The 23,394-nt window shown below is 58.7% G+C and overlaps 3 protein-coding genes across 6 annotated transcripts; 2 read left to right on the plus strand and 1 right to left on the minus strand.

Annotated features, from left to right (window-relative positions):
* Positions 1 to 3,480: 3,480 nt before the first annotated feature.
* Positions 3,481 to 7,376, plus strand: IL10RA (interleukin 10 receptor subunit alpha). 2 transcript variants are annotated; one of them, XM_057431978.1, is made up of 7 exons: positions 3,481 to 3,587; positions 4,433 to 4,553; positions 4,669 to 4,847; positions 5,119 to 5,285; positions 5,580 to 5,730; positions 5,846 to 5,970; positions 6,100 to 7,376. In XM_057431978.1, the coding sequence occupies exons 1-7, from the start codon at positions 3,524 to 3,526 to the stop codon at positions 7,066 to 7,068; spliced, it is 1,776 nt and encodes a 591-aa protein (XP_057287961.1). In that variant the 5' UTR covers positions 3,481 to 3,523; the 3' UTR covers positions 7,069 to 7,376. The 2 variants fall into 2 exon arrangements, with proteins under 2 accessions (XP_057287961.1, XP_057287960.1); XM_057431977.1 differs by having other exon boundaries at positions 3,487 to 3,587; positions 4,308 to 4,553.
* A 2,064-nt stretch (positions 7,377 to 9,440) lies between these two features.
* On the minus strand, positions 9,441 to 14,422 carry SMIM35 (small integral membrane protein 35). 3 transcript variants are annotated; one of them, XM_057432008.1, is made up of 6 exons: positions 13,811 to 14,422; positions 12,412 to 12,600; positions 10,684 to 10,800; positions 10,407 to 10,440; positions 10,120 to 10,239; positions 9,441 to 9,577 (listed from the first exon to the last, which is right to left on the minus strand). In XM_057432008.1, the coding sequence occupies exons 2-5, from the start codon at positions 12,425 to 12,427 to the stop codon at positions 10,140 to 10,142; spliced, it is 267 nt and encodes an 88-aa protein (XP_057287991.1). In that variant the 5' UTR covers positions 12,428 to 12,600; positions 13,811 to 14,422; the 3' UTR covers positions 9,441 to 9,577; positions 10,120 to 10,139. The 3 variants fall into 3 exon arrangements, with proteins under 3 accessions (XP_057287991.1, XP_057287990.1, XP_057287992.1); XM_057432007.1 differs by lacking the exon at positions 9,441 to 9,577 and having other exon boundaries at positions 9,592 to 10,239; XM_057432009.1 differs by lacking the exons at positions 9,441 to 9,577; positions 13,811 to 14,422 and having other exon boundaries at positions 9,592 to 10,239; positions 12,412 to 12,673.
* A 138-nt stretch (positions 14,423 to 14,560) lies between these two features.
* On the plus strand, positions 14,561 to 22,655 carry TMPRSS4 (transmembrane serine protease 4). Its single transcript, XM_057432049.1, has 13 exons — positions 14,561 to 14,953; positions 18,331 to 18,361; positions 18,442 to 18,555; positions 18,660 to 18,812; positions 18,907 to 19,036; positions 20,047 to 20,148; positions 20,253 to 20,293; positions 20,809 to 20,971; positions 21,143 to 21,309; positions 21,497 to 21,592; positions 21,685 to 21,824; positions 21,942 to 22,091; positions 22,266 to 22,655. The coding sequence occupies exons 1-13, from the start codon at positions 14,945 to 14,947 to the stop codon at positions 22,275 to 22,277; spliced, it is 1,308 nt and encodes a 435-aa protein (XP_057288032.1). The 5' UTR covers positions 14,561 to 14,944; the 3' UTR covers positions 22,278 to 22,655.
* The last annotated feature ends 739 nt before the right edge of the window (positions 22,656 to 23,394 follow it).

Here is a 23,394-nt window from a genome sequence, read left to right on the forward strand (position 1 = left end):
CAACTGCTCCAGGCACAGCCTGCAAAACACCTGCCTCTGCTGCCGGCTCCCCCAGCCAGGCCATGGAGCAGGAGCCTCGGCTATGGGAGCAGAGGAGGGCTGGCCCTGGGGATGAGCAGCATCCTGGGCACTGGGGTCCCTTCACTGCTCTCAAGGCTCTCCTTCTTCTCTGTGTGCCCACTCAGCACATCTCCTGCTCCATCCGAGGGAGAGGAAGGGATGCGTAGCCGTGTCCAACCCGGCTAAACCATCCTGTGAACCCCAGGGGGCTGAGAAGTCCAGAACGTCCTCGTGTGGCTCGGCAGGGAGGAAGGAAACCTCTCCAATGGCCTGGTTCCAGGAGGCTCTGTTTGGTAGCATGATGCCTCCTGTGAGCCCCATCCTGACACTGTTTTCCAGGCACATTTCTGTTGGCATTAATCATAGCATAAGTCCCTTATTCATCTGCTCCCCACCCACACCTGCTCATCCGAAGGGCAGGAGGCAGCAGGGCCATTCGAACTTGAAGGAAACTTGCTTCAAAGCCCCCTTGATTTCAAGGCTAAAAAGCCCAGGATGGGTCCCACTGCCCCAGGATTCTCCGTCCCATCCCTTCCCAGAGGGGTCAGTTCATGCCCTTCACCTCTAGTTTTCACACACAGGCCTAACAGCATATAGAGGACTCTGTCCCACTGGGATGCAGGGGCTCACAAGAGGGTTTTGGCTGGGGTTGCCCTGAGCTGGCCTTGCCTGCGTGCCTGTGCTAGCTGGCACATCCTCTTCTGAAACGGGGTTCTCAGAGAGCAGGTCCAAGAGGCAGCTCCAGGAATGATTTGCTTGTTGGTGTTTCTGCAAAGCCACCTACGGAGAGTGAGTTACAGAGAGCCCTGCGTCTGGGCTTGACCCCAGCAACCTGATGTTAAATGTCACAGTGCGCACAACACCTCCCGCATGAAATCCTGCTTGCTGGTAACTGCTCCAGGAGCCCTGCTGCACACTCCTGCCCTCCCAGCTAGCCAAACGAGGTGCTAATAGCACACAGAGCCTGGGAAAGCCCAGCAGCTCTTCCACACTCTGCTCTGACCTCCAGGCATGAGGGAATGGTGAAAGGATAACTCTGCTCTCCCAGGCAAAGCGCTTTGTCCTGCGGCAGGGCTGTGCCCATGCAGAAGCATCCCTCCGGCTCCATACACTGCCCCATGGACCTGGGCAGCCCCTTGGCTAAGCGGGTGCCCAGGCCTAGTGGGACTGCTGCAGCCCCCAGCCCTTGCTGTGCCAGAGAGGAGCTGCAGAGGCCCTGGTGAAAGACCTGCTGTGCTGTTGGACTGAGGTGATTTCCAGGTTACTAAACCCATGGGTATTCCTATGCACAGATGAGTCAGTTATTTTTAAGATGAAAAGGAAACTTGGCGGCTTTCTCTCGGGCTGTTGATCCATGAGCAAAAAACCTCTCCTGCCGACATGCAGGGCTGCTCTTCTTTGTGATGCTTTGAGGTGTTTTAGGTGGTTAGCAACGCCTGATGTCTGTGTGTATCACCAGGTCCTTGTGCTGAGGCTGCAGGGACTGCACAGGACACAGCTGCATGCCGGGCAGGGGATGCGGTGCTTACCTGCCTCTGGTTGGGAAGATGGGTCTGCCCTGTTTTCCCTGTAGTCCCTCTTAGAGGAGCTGGTGGCAGCAAAGGTTGCACCATCCTGCAGCCTCAAGTGTATTTCATGGAGAATGAGGGCAAAGCAGTGACAAGATAGGGATGCTGGGAAGCAGCTACTTCTCGAGCTATGGAGCAGGCAGGCACTGCTGTGTCCAGCACCAGCTCCTCCCGTGGCACCCTGCAGTACAAGCATCACGGGTGGCTCTGCTGCTCACGATCCAAGTGTTCAGCGGAACTGTCATTTCTCCTCTGCTTGTTTCATTTTCCTCGAAATTGCCAACCGTTCCTCCTCAGCCTCTGCACCGCTCACCCGCAGCATCAGCCCCACGGTGTCTTTCCACAAGGCTCCCTCCTTCCTCATTTTTGGTCCCGTTGCTTTTGATTTTGGTGTCCTCACACAAAAGATGAGCTGTGGTTTTGTGTGGGATGGGCTGTGCTTCACCTCAGAACTCCGAAGTCAGCGGTTGCCAGCGCTGACTCACGAGCTGATAGAAGAGTGACAGCACATCAGATCGCTCGCAAAGAGGGAGGAAGAAAGCCAAGCTAGGGTGAAACCAGGGAGGGATCTGCTGCTGGAGCAGTCCTCCCTGCCCATCCCCATGGCTGGTGCTCAGCAGAGGAATTGCCAAGGGAGAGCCTCTTCTTGTGCCAAGCATCCAGCACCACAACCACCACATGCCCTCATTCCCCATAGCCCCAGCAGAGCGGAGCTGAAGCCTGCTTGTCCCTGGGTGCCGCAAGAGCCAGCTGTGCCACCGTGCCGTGCCTGACACCCTGCTGCCCAGTGGCACCGCTGGACCCATCCTGACCCGTTTGCTAGGGCTCTGACAAGGCTGCGAGTTCATGGAAGCCCCTGGGCTTCCGCGGGGAGGATGAGTCAGGGGCCAGGAGAAAACCAAACCAGAAATCTCCCCCTTGAGGCATTTCAGAGGGCTCCTTGAATCCCCTCTGCTGCACAAAAGGACCCAAGGTCCCGTGCCTCTATGCCTGCCAAGACAGGCACTGCTCTTCAGCTTTTTGAGGCTGTCAGGTGCACTCTCAGTTTCTCTTGCTCTTCTTATCTGTGTCCTTCCCCCTAATTCCCCAGTGGGAAATTCCTTTTTTTGAGACAAATTGCTCTTTACCACGTGAGGGCCCCTGCGTTTGCACAGCCCCTAGGAAAGCCCTCAAGCCCTGTGTTGTAATTCAGACTGCCAGAAGACAAATCAGAGGACTCCCAGTCTGGTCGACGGCAATTCAGGTCCTAGAACCTGAGGGGGGCATCAGAGGGCAGGACATCATCGTGGGGCTGGATCCCTGCAGTCATGTGCACCACTGCTGTCCCAGGACCCAGGTCGGTCTGGCTGACCTGAGGACAGTTTACAGCCCCCCTTTGAGGACTGAAGCAGGAGAATATGGCCTGAGCCCAAAGGAAGGGAAAGCAGGAAAGGGGATTCCAGGGTCCTGGGGCTCCAGGGCTGGCTATGACCTGGCTGGCTTTAGGCACAGGACATTGGCACAAGGTGACACTGCTGTGCTCAGCGCCCTGTCGTCGATCACCCTAAGTGCTAAGCTCACCTCTGTGCTGTGCTTTTACCTCCTCACTAGACAATGAAGCCGGCAGAGGCAGACACAGCAGTGTCTCTCAGCAGTGAGAGAAAAGCCCCCCCCCAACTTCTCCTTTCAGGCTGCTTGTAGGAAATGCCCAGCCTGGGCCCAGATTAGCTGCGGTGAGTGGGAGGACAGCGAAGAGAAGTGGAAGCCGCTGCGCAGCTCCTTTCCTCCCGCTGCGCTAACGCCTCCGAGACGTCACCGGGCCAGCCTCCAGGGGAAAAACAAGCGCACGCAGCCCGCGGGGCAGCGCTCAGCACCCGCTCCCCCGGCGCAGGGCGCACAGAGGATGCTGAGCCGGCATGGACCCCCTCGGCACAGCCCTGGCGCTGTGCGCAGCGCTGCTCCTCGCCCAGCCGACACTCGGTGAGTCTCTTGCCCACAGCTCCCGGCGCGCTGTGTTTGAGCCCCGCGGTCCCGGCAGGCTGCCCCGCTCCCGACATCCCAGCACGGGATGGGGACTGGCACGGGGGAAGGCTCGCAGGCAGGCGGTGAGCGGGGCTGCTCGGACACCGTTGCTGGCTGGGCAGCACAGGCTGGTGGTGCCCAGCGGCAGGGCTCCCCGCTCACCACTTGCCGTCGCTGTTTGGGCAGTTAGAACGACTGCGGGTGAAGTTCTGGGGCATCAGCCGTGCTTATCCCCACCGGTGTGACCACAGCACTTTGTATTGCAGTGAACGCAGGTGGCTGGCACGGTGCTCTGCTGACAGCCATCCTCCCCAGGCAGGCCTGGGGCTCAGGAGCAGACAGCGGCTGCTGAGGAAACAAGCATAGAGAGAGGGGCAGATGTTATCGAGCAATGCTCTGCTGCAAGGTGACAATACCAAAACTGAGCCAGGAGGTGTGAAAAAGTCTATTTCTGTCAGACAGCAGAGAAGCAAAACAAGAAAGCTGAATCCAGAGCAAGCTGCTAGCAGATGGCAGGGGTGGTCAGGGATGCAAATAGAGCAGGCTCTGCTCTTAGACCAGAAAAGCACCCAGATCCTCTTGGCTGGGCTCTCCCCAGAAGCGAGGAAGGGAAAGAGGGGGCTGAGCACACACTGAAACTTGGAAGTGGGACAGGAAACCCTTGTGCTTCTGGTGTAGGTGGCTGGTCACTGCTGAACACAGGGGTCAAGCTCCAGGCAACCCCAAGGAGCTCTGCCCAGCTCCTGAGGGCACCAGTGGGATAGGAACCGTGCAGCATGACTTAATGCCCTCCTGTCCTGCAGGTGAGAGGCTGGCGAGGCCAACACGGGTGCGCTTTGCTGCGGAGATAGCCCATCATCTGCTGCGGTGGGAGCCGGGCCACAACCCCCCCAGCAGCGTCCTCTATGAAGTGGAGCACAAAGTGTGAGTACAGGGATGGGGTGCAAGGGGACTCAGCCCCTGCCTGGGGTCTGATACTGGCAGCGGTGACAGCAGAGTCCTGCCCGCACTGCTCTCACCCAGGCGCTTCTCCCTGCAGCTATGGCACGAATCAATCCTGGACGGCCATCCCGAACTGCATGAGGATCCCAGAGCACTCCTGTGACCTCACGTACTACACCCTGGACTCTGCTCACCGCTACTACGCACGGGTCAGGGCTGTGTCTGGAAACCACACATCCCCATGGCAAAGGACCAACTCTTTCTCCCCGCAAGAAGGTAGGTTGAGTGTCTGCCTCCACTGTATGGCCAGGGGCTGCAAGGATGGCAGAGGTCTTCCCAGGCTTGGCAAGAACTTCGGGAGCAGGGATTTCTCTCTTTTCAAACCTACCTGGAGGGTAGCCGGGCTGTGGGATGGGACGAGACAAAGCACGGACATCCAGCACTGGCTGTAGGAAACAGTCACGGCTCAATCCACCACTGCAAAGAGCTTTTAGAGCTGCCAACAGCACAAAGCCCTGATGTGCTTTTCCAACTGACCCATTTCCAGCCAGTCTGCGCCTGTCAGGCCAGAGCCTCTCTGTGATGGGCAACACCATCCACGTGCAGCTGCAGCTCCTGCTCCGGACGGGGAACCTCACTGTGAAGTACGATGACATCCAGAAGCACGCGAGGCGATACCGGGTGTACATCAGGAGGGCACGGGACAATCGGACGGTGAGACGAACTGCTGGTCCTGTGCTGTCCCCATCTGCCACATGCAGTGCTGCTCAAGTTGAAATCACGTTTTGAAGTATAGGCTTCTGTAAAACTTAATATAGAGCTTTGCCACAGCATTGCAAAGATTTCTCTGCACGACTTATTGCAGTGGGCTCCCCACTTCTCACTGGGAGTTTGGGTCTAGCTGGTAGCACCCCAAGGGAAGAGGGGAGGAGGGAGGAACACACAAAGCCAGCACTCCTGCAGGATCTGGGGGCTCTCAGGTACCAGCCCACACTCTGGTCGTTGCAGTATGAAGTGATGGAGACCTCCCCGGAGTTCAACATCAGCAACCTCTTCTGGGACACAGAGTACTGCATCAGCGTGGAGCCCAGCGTGGCCAGCCGGCACAGCGGCACCGCGCGCACCGACGAGCAGTGCGTCACCATCGGCCACAGGGACAGTGAGTGCTGGGGAGCCAGGGAAGGGAGGTCCTCGTGCACGGGATACAGATCCTCCTCAGCCTCCTGGCCCTCGTGCTATGTGCACTGAAGACTCTGCCGTGTCCTCTCTTGCAGGGAGCGAAGAGCTTGTCCTGAGTGCCGTCAGCTCCTCCTTCGTCACCTTTTTGCTCTTGGGGCTCCTGGGGGCTCTGCTGGTGTGCACCTACATAAAGAGACCCATGAGGCCGCCGTCCGTCCTGGTAAGGGAGTCTGAGGCATGGCACCTTTTGCCACTGGTGCGAGTGTGCAGGCTTAGGGAGCTCTTGGGAGAGGCAGATGAGAGGCAGGGGTGAAGCACGGCTCACACCCCTCTTTCCTTTCCCTCCCAGAAGTCTTTCATAAAGCAGAGCTCACTCTGGGCAGAGCAGGAGTCCTCGTCCTCGAGCAGCCCCGATGCAGACCCCATCCAGCAGCTATTCCTGTGCCAGAAGGAACCCCATGAGGACAGTGTCCCCATCAGCAGCACCAGCACAGCCCAGCTGCCCATGGGGAAGGGCTGGAGGCTCCCAGCATGGCCTGAGGACAAGGTGTGCCTGCTGGGGCCGGGGACCATGAGGAGCAGAGACAGCAGCGGCACCAGCACCGACAGCGGCATTTGCCTGCGCACCTCCTCCTTGGAACTGAGCTGCTCCTCGGGCACCGAGCCCCAGGGATACAAGAGGCAGCTTCCCAGTGGTGATGACAGCGGCATGGGCTTGGAGAGCTCCTGCCCTCGCCCCACATGCTCCTCTGGGAACACCATCCCGATGGAGGACAGGCAGCCCTGCAGCGGAGAGCTCAGCATCCCCCCTGACACCAGCCAGCAAGGTGTGGAGTTCCGTGGGTACCTGCAGCAGTCCAAGGGCACAGTGGAGCCAAGGCAGGACCCAGCCAAGGGGATGCCCTTCTCAGTCTGTGCAGCATCCCTGCAGGGCCCGGGCAGCACTGACATTGCGCTGGATACAGAGTGCTCCGAGCTGGCTGTGGTCAAAGGTTATTTGAAGCAGCCCGCTCCTGAGCGTCCCCACAGCCACACACAGGACCTTGCCCCATGGAGAGGGACTCAGGAGCCCGCTGTCTGGGATATTTCCAGCCAGGCAGGACCTCAAGGTCTGCTGAGCCATGGGGCTCCAGGTGCTCCCCTGGCCTCCAGAGCCCACCCTGAGCAGCTGAAAGCTCCCGTTGACCTGAGCGTTTTCAACACTGACCTCATGGGGACGCTGCCCCTTGTCTCCAGCCTCAGCACCAACAAGTGGCTCATGCTGCAAATCAACCCCTTGAGCCTGCTCAATGGGGACAGCAAGGACAGCTGCCTGTGAGCATCCCCACATGCTGACCCAACTACCTCTTCTAGCCACTGCCCACAGGAGAAGATACTCTGATAAGCTACCGCCAACCCCTGGATGCCAGCACATCAAACTGAGCAGTGACCTGGTGAAGAGTCACTGGAGAAGCATCAGTCTAACGATTTCTGGGGCTGCTTTGGCCCTGGCACTGCTGTGGCCAGCCCCCAGCCATCGTGCACCTTCCCTCTGGTACAAAGCTACGGAAACACAGGGACAGGCTATGCTGGAAGGGCTCATCCCTGTCTCCTCCAGCCCGCAAGCCCAAGGATACACACCAGGATGTTCCCAAGGCGCAATCCTGCCTCCTCTGCCCAGCGCAGGGCATCCTCGAGAGCCTGTGATTTCCCTCTCCCCTTCCCCCTTTCATAGGCAAGTGCTGGGCTCCTCCATCTGACATCCGCAGTGCTGATGCTGTCCAAACCTTTCACAACAGACCCCAGCAGCAGCCTGATGTCAGGCATCCTGCTGCAGGCAGCACAGAGCTCCCACCCTGGCTGGCTTCACTTGGAGGGAGACTGGGATTTTCCTGACCCTACAGAGATCTTTCAGCATCCAGCCCCTATGACAGAGACCTGAGCGCTGGCTCCCTCCAACAGGATGCAGGATGTGTGCAGCAGCCACCCTATGAGCCCAGCATGAGCCAGGGCAGCCCTGCCCACACTATGGTCCATGTTCTGCCACTGTTGCATACGGACATTATTTATTCTATTTAATTTGTAAATACAGAAAGGATGTGGTCCATCCAAAGCTATTTTGTCTATTCATCTGCACATCCTCCCCCAAGGTCAAGCTGTGTTTGCTGTTTCCAGATATGGGCTTTCCCCCACAGCAAAGGTCAGGGTCTCACATGGGGAAGAGCGTATGCACATCACAACTTCACTCTCATCTAAGGACCAGGGTAGATGTCAGAGGTGAGAGTCGTGTGGTGGGAACACACACCAAAGGAGCAGCAGGGAAGGGACCGGGGCACCTTGTGGTGATGCAACACGTCCCATGGGGCAGCAGCCTGGGGACTGCGCACCAGGGAAGAAGAGGAGCAGAGCAGAACCAGTCAAAACAAGGGGATGGGGAGAATAGTTTCTGTCAGAATGGAAACAAGCGTGAGATGGGAAGGACTTACCATGGGCTATGTTTGACTGTAGTCACTGGAGAGCTTTTCCTAAAGTCACTTGGTTTCCAAGAACCTCCATGGTGGGATAGTCCCATTAAAGGGCTGCTGGAAACCCAGCTGGGGAGTACTTTTGTATCACTGCTGTCGGGAGGGTGGTTGATGCGTTGCTGCTTCCTGCTCTTACATCTGACGTAGCACTGCTCGCAGTTGAGACACACTGCCTGCGTCAGGCAAAAGGCAGTGGGCGCCTACAGCAGCAGCACCACCAGTGCCAGGCAGGGCATCCTCTGCCCTCCTGTTGCCCCCGTCTCTTCTGCCTCTGCATATTTCACTTTCTCTGTTTTCGACTTCCTCTGGAAATGGGGGTCACCAAAAGGCAGCACAGCTTCTGTTTTCATTGCAAACGCTCCCGACATCAGCCTGCATCCGCATCCTGTGCAGTGCTGGGTGCTGCCGGTCCCTGCTCACCATGCAAGACTCCGTGCAAGGGGCAGCGAGAGGCAATGCTTCAGTGGAACCCGGATGAGTTTGCCAGAAAACCGCAGAGCGGCGCTTTGGCTCCGACAGGCGGGAGCACAGAAGGTGCCTCCAGTTCCTTGGAAGTTCCACAGGCTCACATTTTCCAGCCTGACGCAGGAGGATGCTCGGCTCTGACTCCTCCTGCAAGCAGCTCTCTGCGCAATGGGGAGCACCCCACTGTGGCTGTCCCAGCACTGTACCAGCACCTTTCCCCCCCAGCACTGCACAGACCCCGCGGGGAGCAGCACAGTGGGCATGGTAAGGAGAAGGGAATGGGATGCAGGACGCAGGATGGGGCGCTCTGCTCCATCCTCACCCGTTTCTCTACACGCAGCAACGCTGTCTCCCAGGTTTCTCGTCATTTTCCTTCTGAGAAAGCAGTTTATGAAGAAACAGCCCTAAAGCCCCTGTTCCTTGCCAGCACTTGTGGGCCCACAGGGGCTTTCTGAGGTGTTTGCACTGTCAGCACAGGAGACAAATTTCCACATTGGTACCAATGTTTCACCGAGGAGGGAAGCCTGAAGCAGTCTCATTTCCTTATGAGATTTTCCTCTATTGCACAAAAGCAGCCATCCAGTTCTGTGGCTCATTACCACCCTTTTTAGCTGGTTCCCCAAATCTCACACAGCCCTGTTCACCAACAGCCTTGGCCCAAGGTCTCCTGGACATGGGGCTGGCTGGTCCTGAGGGATGGGGTGTCTCTGGGTCATGGGATGCACAGTGAGGAAGCCTGGGATAAGGCAGCTCCCTCTTCCTCCAGCCCAAGCAAGGGGAGGCTGTGGCAGTGCATGGGGATGGCAGCCGGCCCCGGGCACCTTCCCATGCTCAAGGAGGGCCAAAAGGGGAATGCAGCTGTGGGAAGCAGATGGAGAAGCTCTTGTAAAACACAGAAACTGCACCGGTGGTTTCAGTGGAAACCCAGCACATTGAGGGGCTGTGTTTTAAAGAAGAAAGAACACAGGAATTCCCCTAAGCTGATTTTGGTTGCTCTTTCTGTGGGTGCTGGGAGGTGGCTGTGAGGCAGCATGGGGAAGCTGCACAGTGAGCGCACAGCCTCTACGCAGCCATCGCTCCCAGCCTCGTGTCCCATCCCAGGCTGAGGACAGAGGGCATGGGGAAGGAAATGCAAACCAAAGCCTGCACTGGGACACCCACACAGAACCAGAGCTCAGGGAAAGCCCCTGATGCCCCACAGGCGTGAAGAGGACTTTCACAGGAAAAGCCTTGGGATTATCCCAGGGAAAGCTGCGATGACCAAGAGCTCCGAGGAGGCGCGGATGCTCTGGGGCACAGACCCACTGCTCCAGCCACCCCAAATACCAGCTTCTCCCGGGCACATAACTCCAGGGACCCCCTCACCACCACCAGTCGGGGAGGAGCAGGGAACATCCTACCTGCACATCCCGGCCCCTGCTCATGGTCCCTGGTTGTGGAAAGGCATGTAGCTGCTCCCTGCCTCGCTCAGCGAGCCGCTGATGCTGAATGGTGGCACCAGCTCCACCGCCACCGACCCACTGCAGGGAAGGCAGAGATGCCAGCCTGCCCTGCAGCCAGGGCTGCCCAGGGCATCTGCCCCAGGGCAAAGCTCAGTGGGGTTGGGACTAGCGAGGGCTTGAGACATCTCAGCACCATGCAAAGGGAGCACCCAGCCTGCCCCAAGGCCCCGCATGGCTTCACTCACCAGGTGTGGTAGAGGTTGAAAATGAAGTCAGGCCCTGGGGAGGTGAGGAAGAGAAGTGTCAGAGCCTTTGCTTTGCCACGGATCTGTGTAGCGGGATGGGAAAGGGCAGGACAGCCCCTGGGGTAGCTGGCAGCACCAGCACACCACTGTGCACCCCCTCCTCAGCCTCTGTGTGCCCCCAGCTTGCCCCAGAGCCATCCTGCATGTGGGCTTCCCCAGGGACCAGCCAATGTCAGGGATGCTTCCCACATCCCAGCCCCACACTGCCCATACTCACGGCACCAGCACTGGCCCCTCTGGTACCACCGGATGAAGTTGTAGCCAAAGCCCACCAGGATCAGCAAGGCCAGCCCGACACCCAAGATCACTCCGAGCACCTTCATGGGCTCTTGCCCTGTAAGGGAGAAGGGGCTCTGCAGACAAATGCCTCTGGGAGACCGGGGGTTCTGAACATCCAAACTGGAGGGACTGCGCTCCACTGCCAGGAGCCGTGCCCAAACCCATGCCATTGTGCTGGGAGCAGGAGCTGCCCACCCCGACGACGCCTGCATCCCCACTCCTGGTCCCACACACGCTCTCCTGGGGGGGAAGCACCTCCTTGGAGCTGCTGGCGCAGCGGTGGCACTGGTGCTGTCCCAGTGCTCCCGCAGCCATGCAGTGCCATACCCTGGTCGGTGCCGGCAGTGTCCCTGTGCAGCTGCACAGACCCATTTCTGGACAGGCAGTTCCCTCTAGAGGATGTGTTTATCAGGGCGAGCAGCCTCTGCTGCCAGCACGGGGCTGGGACAGGAGGATGATGGGGCTGTGCAGGACCTCCACCACCCCTCCCATCCGCGCTGCATCCGCAACCAACTCTCCACCACTGTCAAAGGGACAGCGAGGTACCCAGGCACAGCACCGCTGGTGGACGTCCATTTCTCTGCTGACAATAGGTTGCATGCTGCACGGAGCAAATCTTGTCTAACCTACAGCACCAGGGTGCTAATCACACCTCTCTCTAGCTGCTGTCAGCTCCTGCTGACTCAAACCCCTGTGCATCCCAAACACCACCCTAGACCCTTCCCCACTGTCACAGCAGGCTCCAGCATGAGCACGTCTCACAGGAGTACAGCCCCTGTCACCCCAGCATCCCTGACCAAGAAGCTGCCCTGTCAGTCCCAGTGGGGCCCATCAGCAGAACACAGGCAGGGGTGGTGATGGGCACTGCTCGGGGGCTGCAGGGTTTGGCCACTGCCCCAGAGCCTGCACAGGGGCAAGCGCACCGGGTGCTGTGCCCCCAGCACCAGGGGTGAGGATGACCTCACAGCAGCTAAATTTAGCCAGATGCCGGTGCAGTGAGAACACTTCCCCTGTGGTCACAGTGTTTACACAGTGAGCCAGGGCATCCCGTAACCCACAGCACTTGCTCTACCTGACGGGATCTGGCAAGGACCCAGGAGCCGCTGAGCGCCGCAACACCAGCTCCCAAGCACCGCAGACAAGCAGGACCGGCCTGCCCTTCCCTTCTGCTGGGCTCTAGGGGCTGGGCTCAGGGGGCCAGGAGAGGTGGGCAACCAATGCACCCTGCTGCTGCTGAGCCGGGGGTGAGCTGGGACCCCAGGGACCTCACATCCCAGCATGGGATGGCAGGGGTGAGGTCAGGAGTCTGCTGCAGGAGTGACTCACACAGAGGAGCTGGGGCAGGAGGAGCATGATGCAAGAGCCTCCCTGAATCACCCCGCTGCCGAAACTGCCCTGTCCCCACACCTACCACTGGTGGGAGCATGACGGCTTCATGCCCAGCCCCTGCCCCATGCCATGTGTGGGAAGCAGCCCCTGCCCCGAAACCCTCGGGAGCAGACCTCCTCACGTCCCAAGATGCCTCCAAGCAGCACTGCTGGATTCAGAGCCACACCAGCAGTCAAGCCCCGGCTCACAGCAGAGAGGAGCAGGTTACCGAGCCGCTGCTGTGCCACAAACCATCCCCACCTCTGCTCCTTAAGGGGAGAGAAGGCCACGTACTCACCCACCTGCTGGTCCATGTCCTGGCACCCGGTGCTGTGCCACAGGAGCTGCTCACGGCTTGTCCAGGCTGGGAGCTGCTGGAGCCTGGCACGTCCTGCTTGTCCCCTCTTCTCCCAGTGACACAGCCACCTCAACCCCTGCACTGCAGCGAGGTTGGGCACCGCTCCTCGCCCGCTGGTTCAACTGGTTCCTAGGAGAGAAAGCGGAGGAGCTCGAGCAGACAGACATCGCTCCTCACGCGATGGATGCACGCTGCCTGTGCCCCAGCCCCGCATGGCTGCTCCCAGCACAGCTCCCCACATGCTTGGGGTAGGCACGATGCCCTCCTGCTGCTGGCAGGGAGAGGCACCCTGACAGAGGGCAGTGCTGGGGCCCAAGGGATGGACACAGGGGTGTCTAAGTGGCTGCATCCTCCAACTGCCACCTCCTGGTGAAGAACAGCAGCCAGGAGGGGAGCAGGTTCCACACAAAGCCCTGGCCTTGGGCGTTCAGGAACGCCTGCAAAGGTTATGGCCCTGTACAGGGTGAGGGCAGGACTCAGGGTGACAGGGCATACCCCACCAGCTGCCCTCAGTCACAGTGTGATGCACTTATGGGTCTGTTCGATCATGTTCTTTCCAAGCCACAGGGTTAGGTGGCAATCACTGCCTGCTTGCAGGTAGAGAGGGAAACCATCTCTGGCAGCTGCAGGTAGAAGGTAACAAACAGGGACAAGCATTAACAGCTTGGAAACGGGGCAGCCAGGGCAAATTCCCTCCCACCTTAGTGCACAGGCTCCAACTACACCATAGCAAAGCCAAGCCCCTGTACAGCCCCCCCACAGGGCAACCATCTCAGCATTGAGATCCAGGGGTGATGCCTGGGACCTGTGGGGATGCTGGCCGGGATGCAGAGGGGTGATGCACTCTGCTTACCCCTGGGCCAGCCCTGCCTGGCCTCTGCCTGACCCCAGTCAAAGCCAAGGTGCTCGGAAGCCTGCGTCATGCTGGGGTTCTGGGTGCAAGAGGCCAGGGGAGGGCAACGGGCTGGAAATGCAGCCGCACTCCAGGAAGCAAAGCCCCGAAGGCGCACGGAGCCGTGACATAACACCTGAAACGAGCTGCTTCCTCAAAACCCTCACTTAACCTCCAAGGAGGAAGAGCTGCTCCCCACTGCGTCAGCTCCCACCCCAGGGATGTTCCCGGGCTGCTCTTCCTTCCACAGCATTGAGGCCAAGCTATGGGGTGTGTGGGGCTGGCACTGCGATGCTCCAGGAGCGCTGCCCATGCCCTGTGACCCGGCAGAGGCCACACAGGACGCGCTGGATGCACGGGACTGAGCTCACTCCAGAGCCTCTGCCTGATCCCTGCAGCACCCATGTGTCGAGCTGCTCTTGCAGTGAGTGGGGAGGGCATCCTTACCTGCAGAGCCACACGTAGATGCCAGGATCCCTGGTCAGGCTCGTGGGATGCGCTGCCTGCTCTCCCCAGGGCCCCTGCTGCGGCAGGCTGAGCTGGCACAGCGATGGCACAGCTCCCTGGCTGAGGAGCGGCAGGTCAGGATGCTCCACGGTCTCTCCACCGGCTCAGTGCACACACACGGCAGCAGCAGCTCTGCTTGACCACTGGTAGAGCTTCATTACAAAAGGAGAGGATAATGAGCTGCTTGGTTCATCCTGCACCACCTCCCGCATGACCCGCACGAGCCTTTCCAGCCAGCTGACCGCAGCTCCTGATACCTAATCCTGACAGCCCATCCTGCTCAGCAGCAGGGTAAGCAAACTGCTCCCCATCCCAAGCCATCATTCCTGGACACATAACCCAGCTTTGCACCAGTGCTGCGCAGCTCCATGAGCAGCCTCAGCACCAGCCTACGGGCACGGCACCGAAACTTGGGGGCTGTAAGAGCCCCTCTCCGCACCCAGCCCTGCCAGCCACACCTTGTGCAACACCAGTGAGCTCATCCAACGCATGGGCACCCACTCGCTTTCCTTCCGAGCTGCCTGCCTGTGTCAGCCACAAGCTGGGGCTGCACAGGGACAGACAGACTGAGTGACCCGAGAGGGTACAATGGCCCCGTAACCTCACGCGTAAACTCCTTTCCTCCTCCACCTACTAACACCTCTGTTTGAAAACAACCCAGTGTGATGCGGATGGAGAGCGGGACAGCCGTGGTTCCTCTTATCATCAGCTGGAGAGCAGGAAAAATCCAGTCAGTTCACTCCTGATAAGCTATTTTGTGACAGATCTGCAGGTGAGTCACCTCCAGAGGCAGATGCTCAGGAGATTACTGCAGGCGCCGGAGCCGCTGATAGACTGGTGTTGTATTACCATACAGATCACAATTCCTGTTTCACAACTCCTGCCGTGGGTTTTAAGGAGTGCTGGGGCGGTCCTGCCCCAGTGTTAAAGTGTGGGCAGAGCAGCACAGGCACAGGGGTGGTGGGAGCATCGCTGGTCCAGCTCCCTGGGCATCGGGGCACCGGCAGCCTCCCCGTGTCCCAGCTGGAGGATATTGGCTGGGTTTCTGCAGGCTGAAGACAGCGTCGGAGCTGGATGAACATGGTGAGTTACCAACAGCTTCGCCCACCGCTCTGCCCCTCTCTGCATGGCAGCCCCCAAGCCCCGCACTCCCCATGGCTCCTGCACTCGCAGACCGGGTCTGCCCGCAGCAGTTCACTGGTGATGGGGCAGCCCAGGCTCCAAAGACCTGCTGCTCCCTGGTCCCAGCCCCCGCAGCATCCCCACAGAGAATGATTCTACCTGTGTCTCAACACTGCACCATGGCTGCTGGACACAGTGCTTCGCTCTCACTCCCACATTTCTCTGTGCCTTGCTTGGCCCTCTCCTGCACTCGGAAGCATCTTGTTATCCCCCTCCTTGCCCTGAGAAGGGGCTGGTACTTAGGCAATGCCAGGGAAGGAGCCCAGTCCCCTGTCCCCCAGTGCTTCCACCGCAGGACGGCCAGTCCCTCTGCTCAGCACAAGGGACGTGCTCGGCTTGGCTTCTTGCAGTACCTTTAGCTGGCAAAGCCAGTACCACCAAACCCCAGCCTGGCATGCAGTCCCTCCCTAGGAGGAAAAGCCTTCCTTAACAGAGGGCAGGCACGTACAGCCCAGCTCGCAGGGCAGCATAAACCCCTCCACCAGCAACATATCAGGACATCAATCCCTCCAGGGTAGGCAACTCGCTCACCTGCATGGCATCAGTAGCTACATGACCCCATGGATTAAATCTCCTGCAGCCAAGGAGCTAGCCCTGGATCCGAGCACCCTGCAGCCTTTGGAGTTGGGGTTTGCACTGAACATTCCACCACATTCGGGAGCAGCTATTCAGTGCATCGCAGCACCTTGCAGCCACACAGTGTGGAGGAAAAGCAGCAAGAGCCTGGCTGCACCCCTGGATATCCAAGCCTCCTCAGAAGAGAGTGCAGAAGTTCACCATGGCTCATGGGATGGTGCTTGCAGAGCTGGAGTGTAGACTGGCCATAGAAGCATTAACGTGAATACAGCAAGGGAGCTCAATTAGTTACGGCAACCTTGACTTCTCCAGGAAATCATGTGCTTCCACTCCACAAGGAGCTGGCACAGCTCTTGCCTTCCTTGGAATCTAACCAGTGCAGCTCTTGCCGTAGCGTGGTTTTGGGAGCAAGTGGGCAGTGATGGAGAGGCAGCCCCTGGGGCAGCTCCCGAGCTGCAAATCTGTTTGAAACTGAGGAAGTTCATGGATGGAAGAAAACGCATTAGAAAATGAAATCAACACCAGGCAATGACTTCTGCAGGTGGGAAGTGGCCAGCACCACAGCATCATCCCTCCCACCTGTGTCCAGACCTGCACAGGGAAAGGAGCTTGATACCAGGTGATGTGATGGGCACAAGCACAGGCAGCTTGTGGTCAGGCAGGGGCAGCGGAGCTGCTGCAGTGACTCTCAGCCCCAGCCATGCTGTGGAGCCTGGAGGAGCCATGGTGGCCATGGTCCTGGGACCGGTCCCACAGGAACCGTTAGGATCCCATGGTCCAGGCTCACGGTGACACGAGAGGTCAGCACGAGGAAGGAGCAGCCCCACGTGCCCTGGCTGGATGCACGGGAGGACGTAGGTGGTGTTTGGGAGCAAGCTGAGCCACATCACAAAACTCCCGCAGGCACCAGGTGCTGCAGGTGAGCAGCTTGGGAAGGGCAGATGAGATGGGAGGCCCAGGAGACACCCTCACCTTCCCACCCTGCTCTCTTGCTCCCTACACAGAGCTGGACTCCACATCCCAGCAGCTACGACCGCTGATAGCACAGAAGCATCCTCACAGGGACCAAGAGGAGCCAAGGGGCTCTGTGCATCCAGAGCTGGGTGCTTGGCATGACTTGCCCACACTCAGCATCAGTGCCAGATGAGCCAGGCTCTTTGGAGCAAGGCCCCTGGCACCTCCTGAAGAGCCAGATGGCTCCATGCTGAGGCACAGCCACATGCCCACAGCCCTGTCAGCACAGGCTGGATCCAGTCCTCCCCTGCACTTCTTGTTCCCAGGCTGGGGAGCAGCCAAAAGTGGGAGCCCAAGCCATGCAGCAGGGCTGCGATGGAGAGGCAGCGATGGCTGGGCTAGCAGCACATCAAATCCAAGCTATCTCTGTACGTTAACCCACAAATAATCGCTTGTCACTCGCCTGTAAAATCCTGCTAACAAAGTCTTTGTGCATGACTAAACATGCCCAAACACAGTGACCAGAGGGAGGGCTCCATCACTCCCTCCCACCTGCCTTGGGCTGGAGCCTGCCTGCATCCCTGGTCTGATGGCACCACTGTTCTTCAAAGCCCCAACCTTGAAACCCTGCAGTGGCACAGGGGCCACTGCTCTCATTTGAGACAACAAACACACTTGGCTCCAGCCCAGAGACAAGTGTGTGCTCCCGAAGCGCAGCAGCTCCTCTTACCTGTGTGGTAGAGTCCAGAGCAGAGAAGAAGAGCTCTCTCAGGGCCGGAAGGGCATTCAGGGGGAAAGCACAGGCCGTCAGGGAGCAGCTCAACAGCATGTCACAAGCATAGCTGCAAAACAAGGCAATAGAAACATACAGAAACAACAGCCCAAAGGGGCTCTCATCTTTGCCTAGCACCAACCCCCCAAGGATGAGAGGCAGCGGCTGGCTGGTGCAGCTCACAGGACCTCTCCTACCGCAGCTGGGCATCTCCCACATGAGAAGCTCTTACAAGAAAACGATTTTGAAGAGATCAAGTGGGATCAATGCCTCTTTCACCACTTCCTCCTGCGCCGACTGCTCCCAGGCTGTGTTTGCCGCGTGTCCTAGCAGCAGCACAGCTTCCCTCCCATGGGCCAGGCTGGTTTCTCCAGCAGCGTGCCAGGGAGGACGCTGGCTGTGCCACTCGGTTTCTGACCCCACATTGCCCTGGTCAGAGAATATAACCCCCCATGGTGACATGTCTGGGTGCCACCACTTCTGTTTTGACTCAGAGCCTCTTGGCACATCAGAAAGTGCTTTCATAACAACTATGACTTTTTAAGCCCCTGGTGCATTAATGACAGTAATTCTATAACTTTAATAACCAGTTACTGGAATTGCACAGATAGTGTTCAAAGGAGCAACACAGCTGGTGATGCTGGGTGGCAACAGAGCCAAGTGTTGCACCAGGACATGCCACCCCCCTGCTGCCACCTCCATCTTCAGCAGCTCTAAAACAACCTCCGATGTAGGCTGAAACATTTCCCCTGCTAATCCTCCCCAGGGACCTTGAGCAAGCCAGAGACACAGCAGCCTCTGTGCCTGCTTAGCTGATCCTCTGCTTTCTCTGGGGTGGCTGATCCTGTTATCTCTGCACTCGGCATGGGAACTGCCATGGGACCAGCTAGCCACGCTCCTACAGACCCTGCCCATCCACCAACCGCTTCTTGCTGAAGTTCCAGCTCGATAACTGCTTTCCCCCTCTGGTTTGCAGGATGTAGCCTCCGAGCGGCTCAATGGCAGAGGTAATACCTGTGGGAGCTGGGGGCACGAGTGCTGACGGGCTGGGGCGGACGACGCAGGGCCACGTTCCTTTGTGTTGCAGGTCCCAGCCCGAGACGCAAAGGCTCCACATCCCTGCAGTCCTTCAAACGGATCGGCATCCTGGTCCTGGCAGTGGTGCTCACCCTCGCCTGCCTGGTTGCAGTCGGGTTCCTGGGTATGGCTCCAGCTCTCCTCTCCCTGCTCCTTTTGCACAGCAAACACAGCTCTGGACCCAGGGCTTGGCTGGGACCTTCCTGCTGACACCCCCCTTTCTCGCAGTCAAGGTTTACCTGGACCAGCACTACTTCTTCTGCAAACAGCCCTTAAAGCTGGTGCCACTGCAGCAAGTCTGTGATGGGCAGGTAGACTGTCTGCAGGGCGAGGATGAGGCCAACTGTCCCCAGTGGGTCCCTGAGGAGCCACTAGCTGGGGGTGAGTCCAGGGCACCCTGCTTGGGCTCCAAAGGGGCATGGCTGCTGCCTGCCAGAGTCACCCGTGACAAAGCTGCCTTTGTGTCTGTCTCCAGCCCGTGTTTCCAAAGACAGATCCATCCTGCAGGTGCTTAACAGGGACACTGGAGACTGGTTCTGCATCTGCCATGACCACTTCAACCTGATGCTGGCAAAAGCAGCCTGCGAGCAAATGGGCTACAGGAGGTACATGGCTGCTTTCTTCACACCTCTCTCACTGCTCTATCCATCCCTCTCCCATAAAAGCTCTTTTTGAGTGGGGCTCTATTTACACATAGAGCACTCAGAGCCCTGCACTAATGGTTTCAGCCCATCCCCAGGACACAGGGTGCTCAGAGCTGGCTGGTCTCTGTGATAGAAGCCCTGGCAGCTTCCCACACAAACATAGCACCATTCCCAGTACTGCTGCTCCATCCCCTGCCCTCTTCCTACTCCTCACCCCACCTCCTTGCGGGTACCCATGGCAAGCACTCACCTCACCAAAGCAGCCCCTCCTGCAGTACATACAGAACCCATCCCGGGGGAAAACACACTGCCCTACTCTCCCTTTTAAAAGCCCCATGAGAGCAGCACTTGGCTGGGGTGTGGGAGGGCAGGGCTGGGTCCTTGTATTGCAATTAAGCTCCATAAACACACCTGTATCTGCCTCTGCGCTGCCCTGAGCTAGCAGCAAGCTTGGAGTGCTGCATTCACCTAAAGCAGGTTACAGCTGAGATCTGGGTACTCCTGGTCTGGTGGAAGGTGTCCCTATCCATGGCAGGGGGCTGGAACTGGATGATCCCTTCCCACCCAAACCATTCTGTGACTCCTCCACTGCGCTCTTGTCCCTGGTCCTGATATCAGTGCCAGGTCTCCACACCCTGCCCTGGCCCTTCAGGGATGCCTCTTTTGGCATCCCCGTGTCCCTGTCCCCAGAACCTCCATTTTCTATGAGTCTCTTTTGCTCACTGGCACAGGGTCTGCATTCCCTTCCTACACTCCTGCTTCCTCTCTTGCTCAGCAGCTCTTTGTTGGAGCCATAGGCAAACATTTAGGACCTATTTGTGAAGGTTGGGTTAGGCCACCTGTGGCTCAGTGCGAGCCCAACCCGCTGGGTGTCCATGCTCCCGGAGGTGCCTGTGCAGTGCACACTGGTGCTGTGCTGGGACCGTGCACCCGCTGTGCTGGCTCACCTGGCCCACCCCCGTGTCTTTCAGCAACCCCACGTTCACAGCGGTGGAAGCAGGCACCGGGCAGCCCCTGCCTCCCCGCGAGGTCGTGCTGAGGAACGGCAGCCTCCAGATGCCCGAGCCAGGCCGGTGAGTGACGGGGCTGTGCAGGAGGTGGTCACCGTGCCCCTCATCCTGCTGCTGAGCCGGAGCCTCTCCGCCACTGACGCCAGCCCTTTCCCTCCCTCTCCTAGGAAATGCCTCTCTGGAGCGGTTGTTTCGCTCTTCTGTTCCAGTAAGTATCATGGCACTGTTTGCACCTCGTGCCACTCCACCTCCCCACTCCTGGCACGTCCCCGTGTGCTGCGCTGCGGCTGCAAGAGCTCAGCTATGGCCCAAGCCCTGGCCCTCCCTGATTCCCACAGTGAGGATTTGCATGAGAAAAGTTGGATTTCATTACTGCTAACCTCCTTGCTAAGCCAATGTAAACCTCCCAGACATGGAACACCTAAGAGAGGCTTAACCAGCTGCTGGGATGGGTCTGCTTTTGCTGCTGAATTATCCTGATCAAACTAATCTGCTCGGTGGGCTGGAGAAGGCAAGGAACAGGTGAACCAAGCCCAGGGATGATGTGCAGGCAGAGAACAAAAGGGGGTGTGCTGAGTGGCCCACAAAGGGGTGGCAGGCAGTGTCAGGAGGCTCTAAGGAGCCTCTGTCCCCACTTACCTGAGGACAGAGGAGGGCAGAGCAATGCTCTCCCTCCCCACCGCTGCAGCTGACCTGTTGCTTTGTGGCTCTGCCACCCTGCAGAAGGCTGTGGGGAGAGCATAAGGACTCCGCGTGTGCTGGGGGGGAGCGCAGCCACCATCGAGGCTTGGCCGTGGCAGGTCAGCCTGCAGTACAAGAAGGAGCACATCTGTGGGGGCAGCATCATCGACCGCAGCTGGATCCTGACGGCAGCACACTGCTTCAAGTGAGTCGGCTCCTCAAGGCCTGGGTTTAAGCCGGGTGGTCCTGTAGTTAACATGGCTTTGTGCCCCTTGGTACAATGATGCTGAGCAGGGCGCAGTGTAGGCAAGGCTCTGCTGCCTGTCCCTGCAGCGGGAGGGAAGAGGGGAGCAATAACAGACATGTCTGTGCACAGGAACAACCCCATTGTTCAGAGCTGGCGTGTGAAGGCCGGCTCCAACCTCCTCTCAGGCACCAGCACCCTTGCTGTGGAGAAGGTCTTCCTGGCTGGGGAGATGCCCACGTCTCCCAAGGACAACGACATTGCTCTGGTGAAGCTGCAGTCTCCCCTGCACGTCTCAGGTGAGTTATGGCACGTACCTCCTCGGAGCAAGAGCCCCACGAGCAGGCGAGGAGCTCAGTGGGCATCAAGCAGCAGTGCAGAGGGGCACACATGAGGGGGCAGCTGGGTGCCCAGTGGTGCATGGCCACAACCCACTTCCCCACAACCACCCTCAGTCACCTCCTGCCTTTCCTGTCTCCATTCCAGACAGCAGCAAGGCCATCTGCCTGCCCTACTTCGACGAGGAGCTGGTGCCAGGCACACCCCTGTGGGTGATAGGCTGGGGCTACACACAGAAGCGCGGTGAGTGGGACAGTCCCCCCCAGCACCACTCGCAGGAAGGGGGCCGGTGGGCTCCCTACAGGGTCCCCTCTGAGGCACCACATTGTGTGCAGGCAAACTGTCTGAGGTCCTGCAGCAGGCGGAGGTGAAACTCATTGATGAGGAGAGCTGCAACGTCGGTGCCTACCATGGCGAGGTCACCGAGAAGATGCTGTGTGCTGGCCTGCCCCAAGGCGGGGTTGACACGTGCCAGGTTGGTTCCGATTGAGGAAATAGCTCCTTCCAGGGCTGCGAAAGCTGCAGCCACGAGCACTGGTACCCAGTGTGCTGGGAATGGGGGCTCTTCCCTTTGATGGTTTATCCTTTGCAGGGAGACAGCGGAGGGCCCCTGCTCTACTCAGGCAAGCACTGGCAAGTGGTGGGCATTGTGAGCTGGGGCGAGGGCTGTGGCACCCCCAGCATGCCCGGCGTCTACACCAGCGTCCGTGCCTACCTCAACTGGATCTACGCCGTGCGGAGGGTCAGTGCTGCACCGCTGCCTGCGGCTGCTCTAGCACAGGGGGTTTGGGGGTGCTGGGGAAGGGCACCCTTGGGCTCAGCATGGAGCAGAGCCGGCTCCTTAAGGATGTGATTCTGTGTTCCTGGTTTCAGATGTCCTTTCAAATCTCACCATTTCTTCTCTCTCTCATTCCAGTCGGAGCTCTGAGACCTGCTGGGACAGGTCCTTCCCCTCCCCTCACGCCTCCCTCCCCATCCCTACGCACTTGGCTGCAGCAGCTCCGGCATCAAAAGGTGAGCGGTGCCTCCCGAGCCCTCACTGCCGGGCTGTGATTTAGCACACCAGAGGCCAGCCAAGGAGGCAAAGGGCGGCTCGGAGCCACGTCCACTGATACCATGGAGGAATCTGAGCAGCTCAAGCTCCTTCTGCAGAAAGATTAATTTATTACCCGGTGCTGACCCTGCTGTGGCAGGAAGGCTCCTGCGGGGCGAGGCTGCTCTTTGCTTACTACTGTTCTACGGAGAGAAATGATGTTTGTGCTATGGAATAACCCCATTAAAGGAGAGTGTTTGTTTTTTTCACGCAGCCTCTGAAGGCTCTGGCCCTCTTGCTTGCGAGGGTGTTTCTGACAGCACCCAGCGCTCCGCAGGAGCTGCTTTCCCAGCGCAGGGCAGGGTTTTATTTGCTGACTCTGGTGAAGAACCTGTTCCTGCACACAGACCCCGGCCGCTCAGGCTGGTCAGAATGGGGCCAGTTGAAATTACTGGAAACAAACATGGACATCGGGCATTCCTTTAAATCAACTCTTTCTAGCACAGAAATAGGGACCATTCCCATGCAACATGGTAGGGAGGGATCCTGCTTTCCAGGCAGCTGCGCTCAGAGCCTTTTCCACTGGGAAATACCCCCAAGCACCCTCTAAACACGGCCAGTGCTCAGCAGGCAAGGGAATCGCTGCTGCTCTGCCTCGGTGCAGGGCCGGCAATGCAGTGTGCCCCGAGGGAGCCTAAACACATCCAGCAACCCAGCCTCTAGTTTCTCTATTAAACATAAAGTTTATTTCATTCAAGGCAAAGCTAGCTAAACCTCTACAGTGCAAAAATGTGCTGTCACCACCCAGCATGTCATACACACCCTGTGTTTACTCACAGGCATCTCCTACATGGATTTAGATATGCTGATACACGTTCGTGTCTGTTGCAGCACACACCTCCAGCAGGGCCCTCTCCCCCATCCACCCCAGAAAGCCCCTGCAGACCCCCCCCCCCAAAAGCCCTTGTGACAGCAGGAGCCCCACAGGAGCTGGCACCCAAAGCAGCCCGGA

Source organism: Pezoporus wallicus, unplaced genomic scaffold (genome assembly GCF_028554395.1).
Source record: "Pezoporus wallicus isolate ANWC-B61680 ecotype Strahan unplaced genomic scaffold, APGP_CSIRO_Pwel_v1 scaffold_8769, whole genome shotgun sequence".
Lineage (NCBI taxonomy): Eukaryota > Metazoa > Chordata > Aves > Psittaciformes > Psittacidae > Pezoporus > Pezoporus wallicus.

Bases quoted from the DNA above. Each gene is read 5' to 3' on its own strand.
- IL10RA (XM_057431977.1), top strand. From the start codon at position 3,511: ATGCTGAGCCGGCATGGACCCCCTCGGCACAGCCCTGGCGCTGTGCGC. The intron at 5,286-5,579 runs GTGAGACGAACT...TGGTCGTTGCAG, and splicing joins GGGCACGGGACAATCGGACG to TATGAAGTGATGGAGACCTC. The intron at 5,971-6,099 runs GTAAGGGAGTCT...TTTCCCTCCCAG, and splicing joins TGAGGCCGCCGTCCGTCCTG to AAGTCTTTCATAAAGCAGAG.
- SMIM35 (XM_057432008.1), bottom strand. The intron at 10,441-10,683 runs GTGAGTATGGGC...TCACCTCCCCAG, and splicing joins GAGGGGCCAGTGCTGGTGCC to GGCCTGACTTCATTTTCAAC. The intron at 10,240-10,406 runs GTGAGTGAAGCC...CCTTCCCTGCAG, and splicing joins TTCAACCTCTACCACACCTG to TGGGTCGGTGGCGGTGGAGC.
- TMPRSS4 (XM_057432049.1), top strand. The intron at 21,593-21,684 runs GTGAGTGGGACA...CATTGTGTGCAG, and splicing joins GGGCTACACACAGAAGCGCG to GCAAACTGTCTGAGGTCCTG. The intron at 21,825-21,941 runs GTTGGTTCCGAT...TATCCTTTGCAG, and splicing joins GCGGGGTTGACACGTGCCAG to GGAGACAGCGGAGGGCCCCT.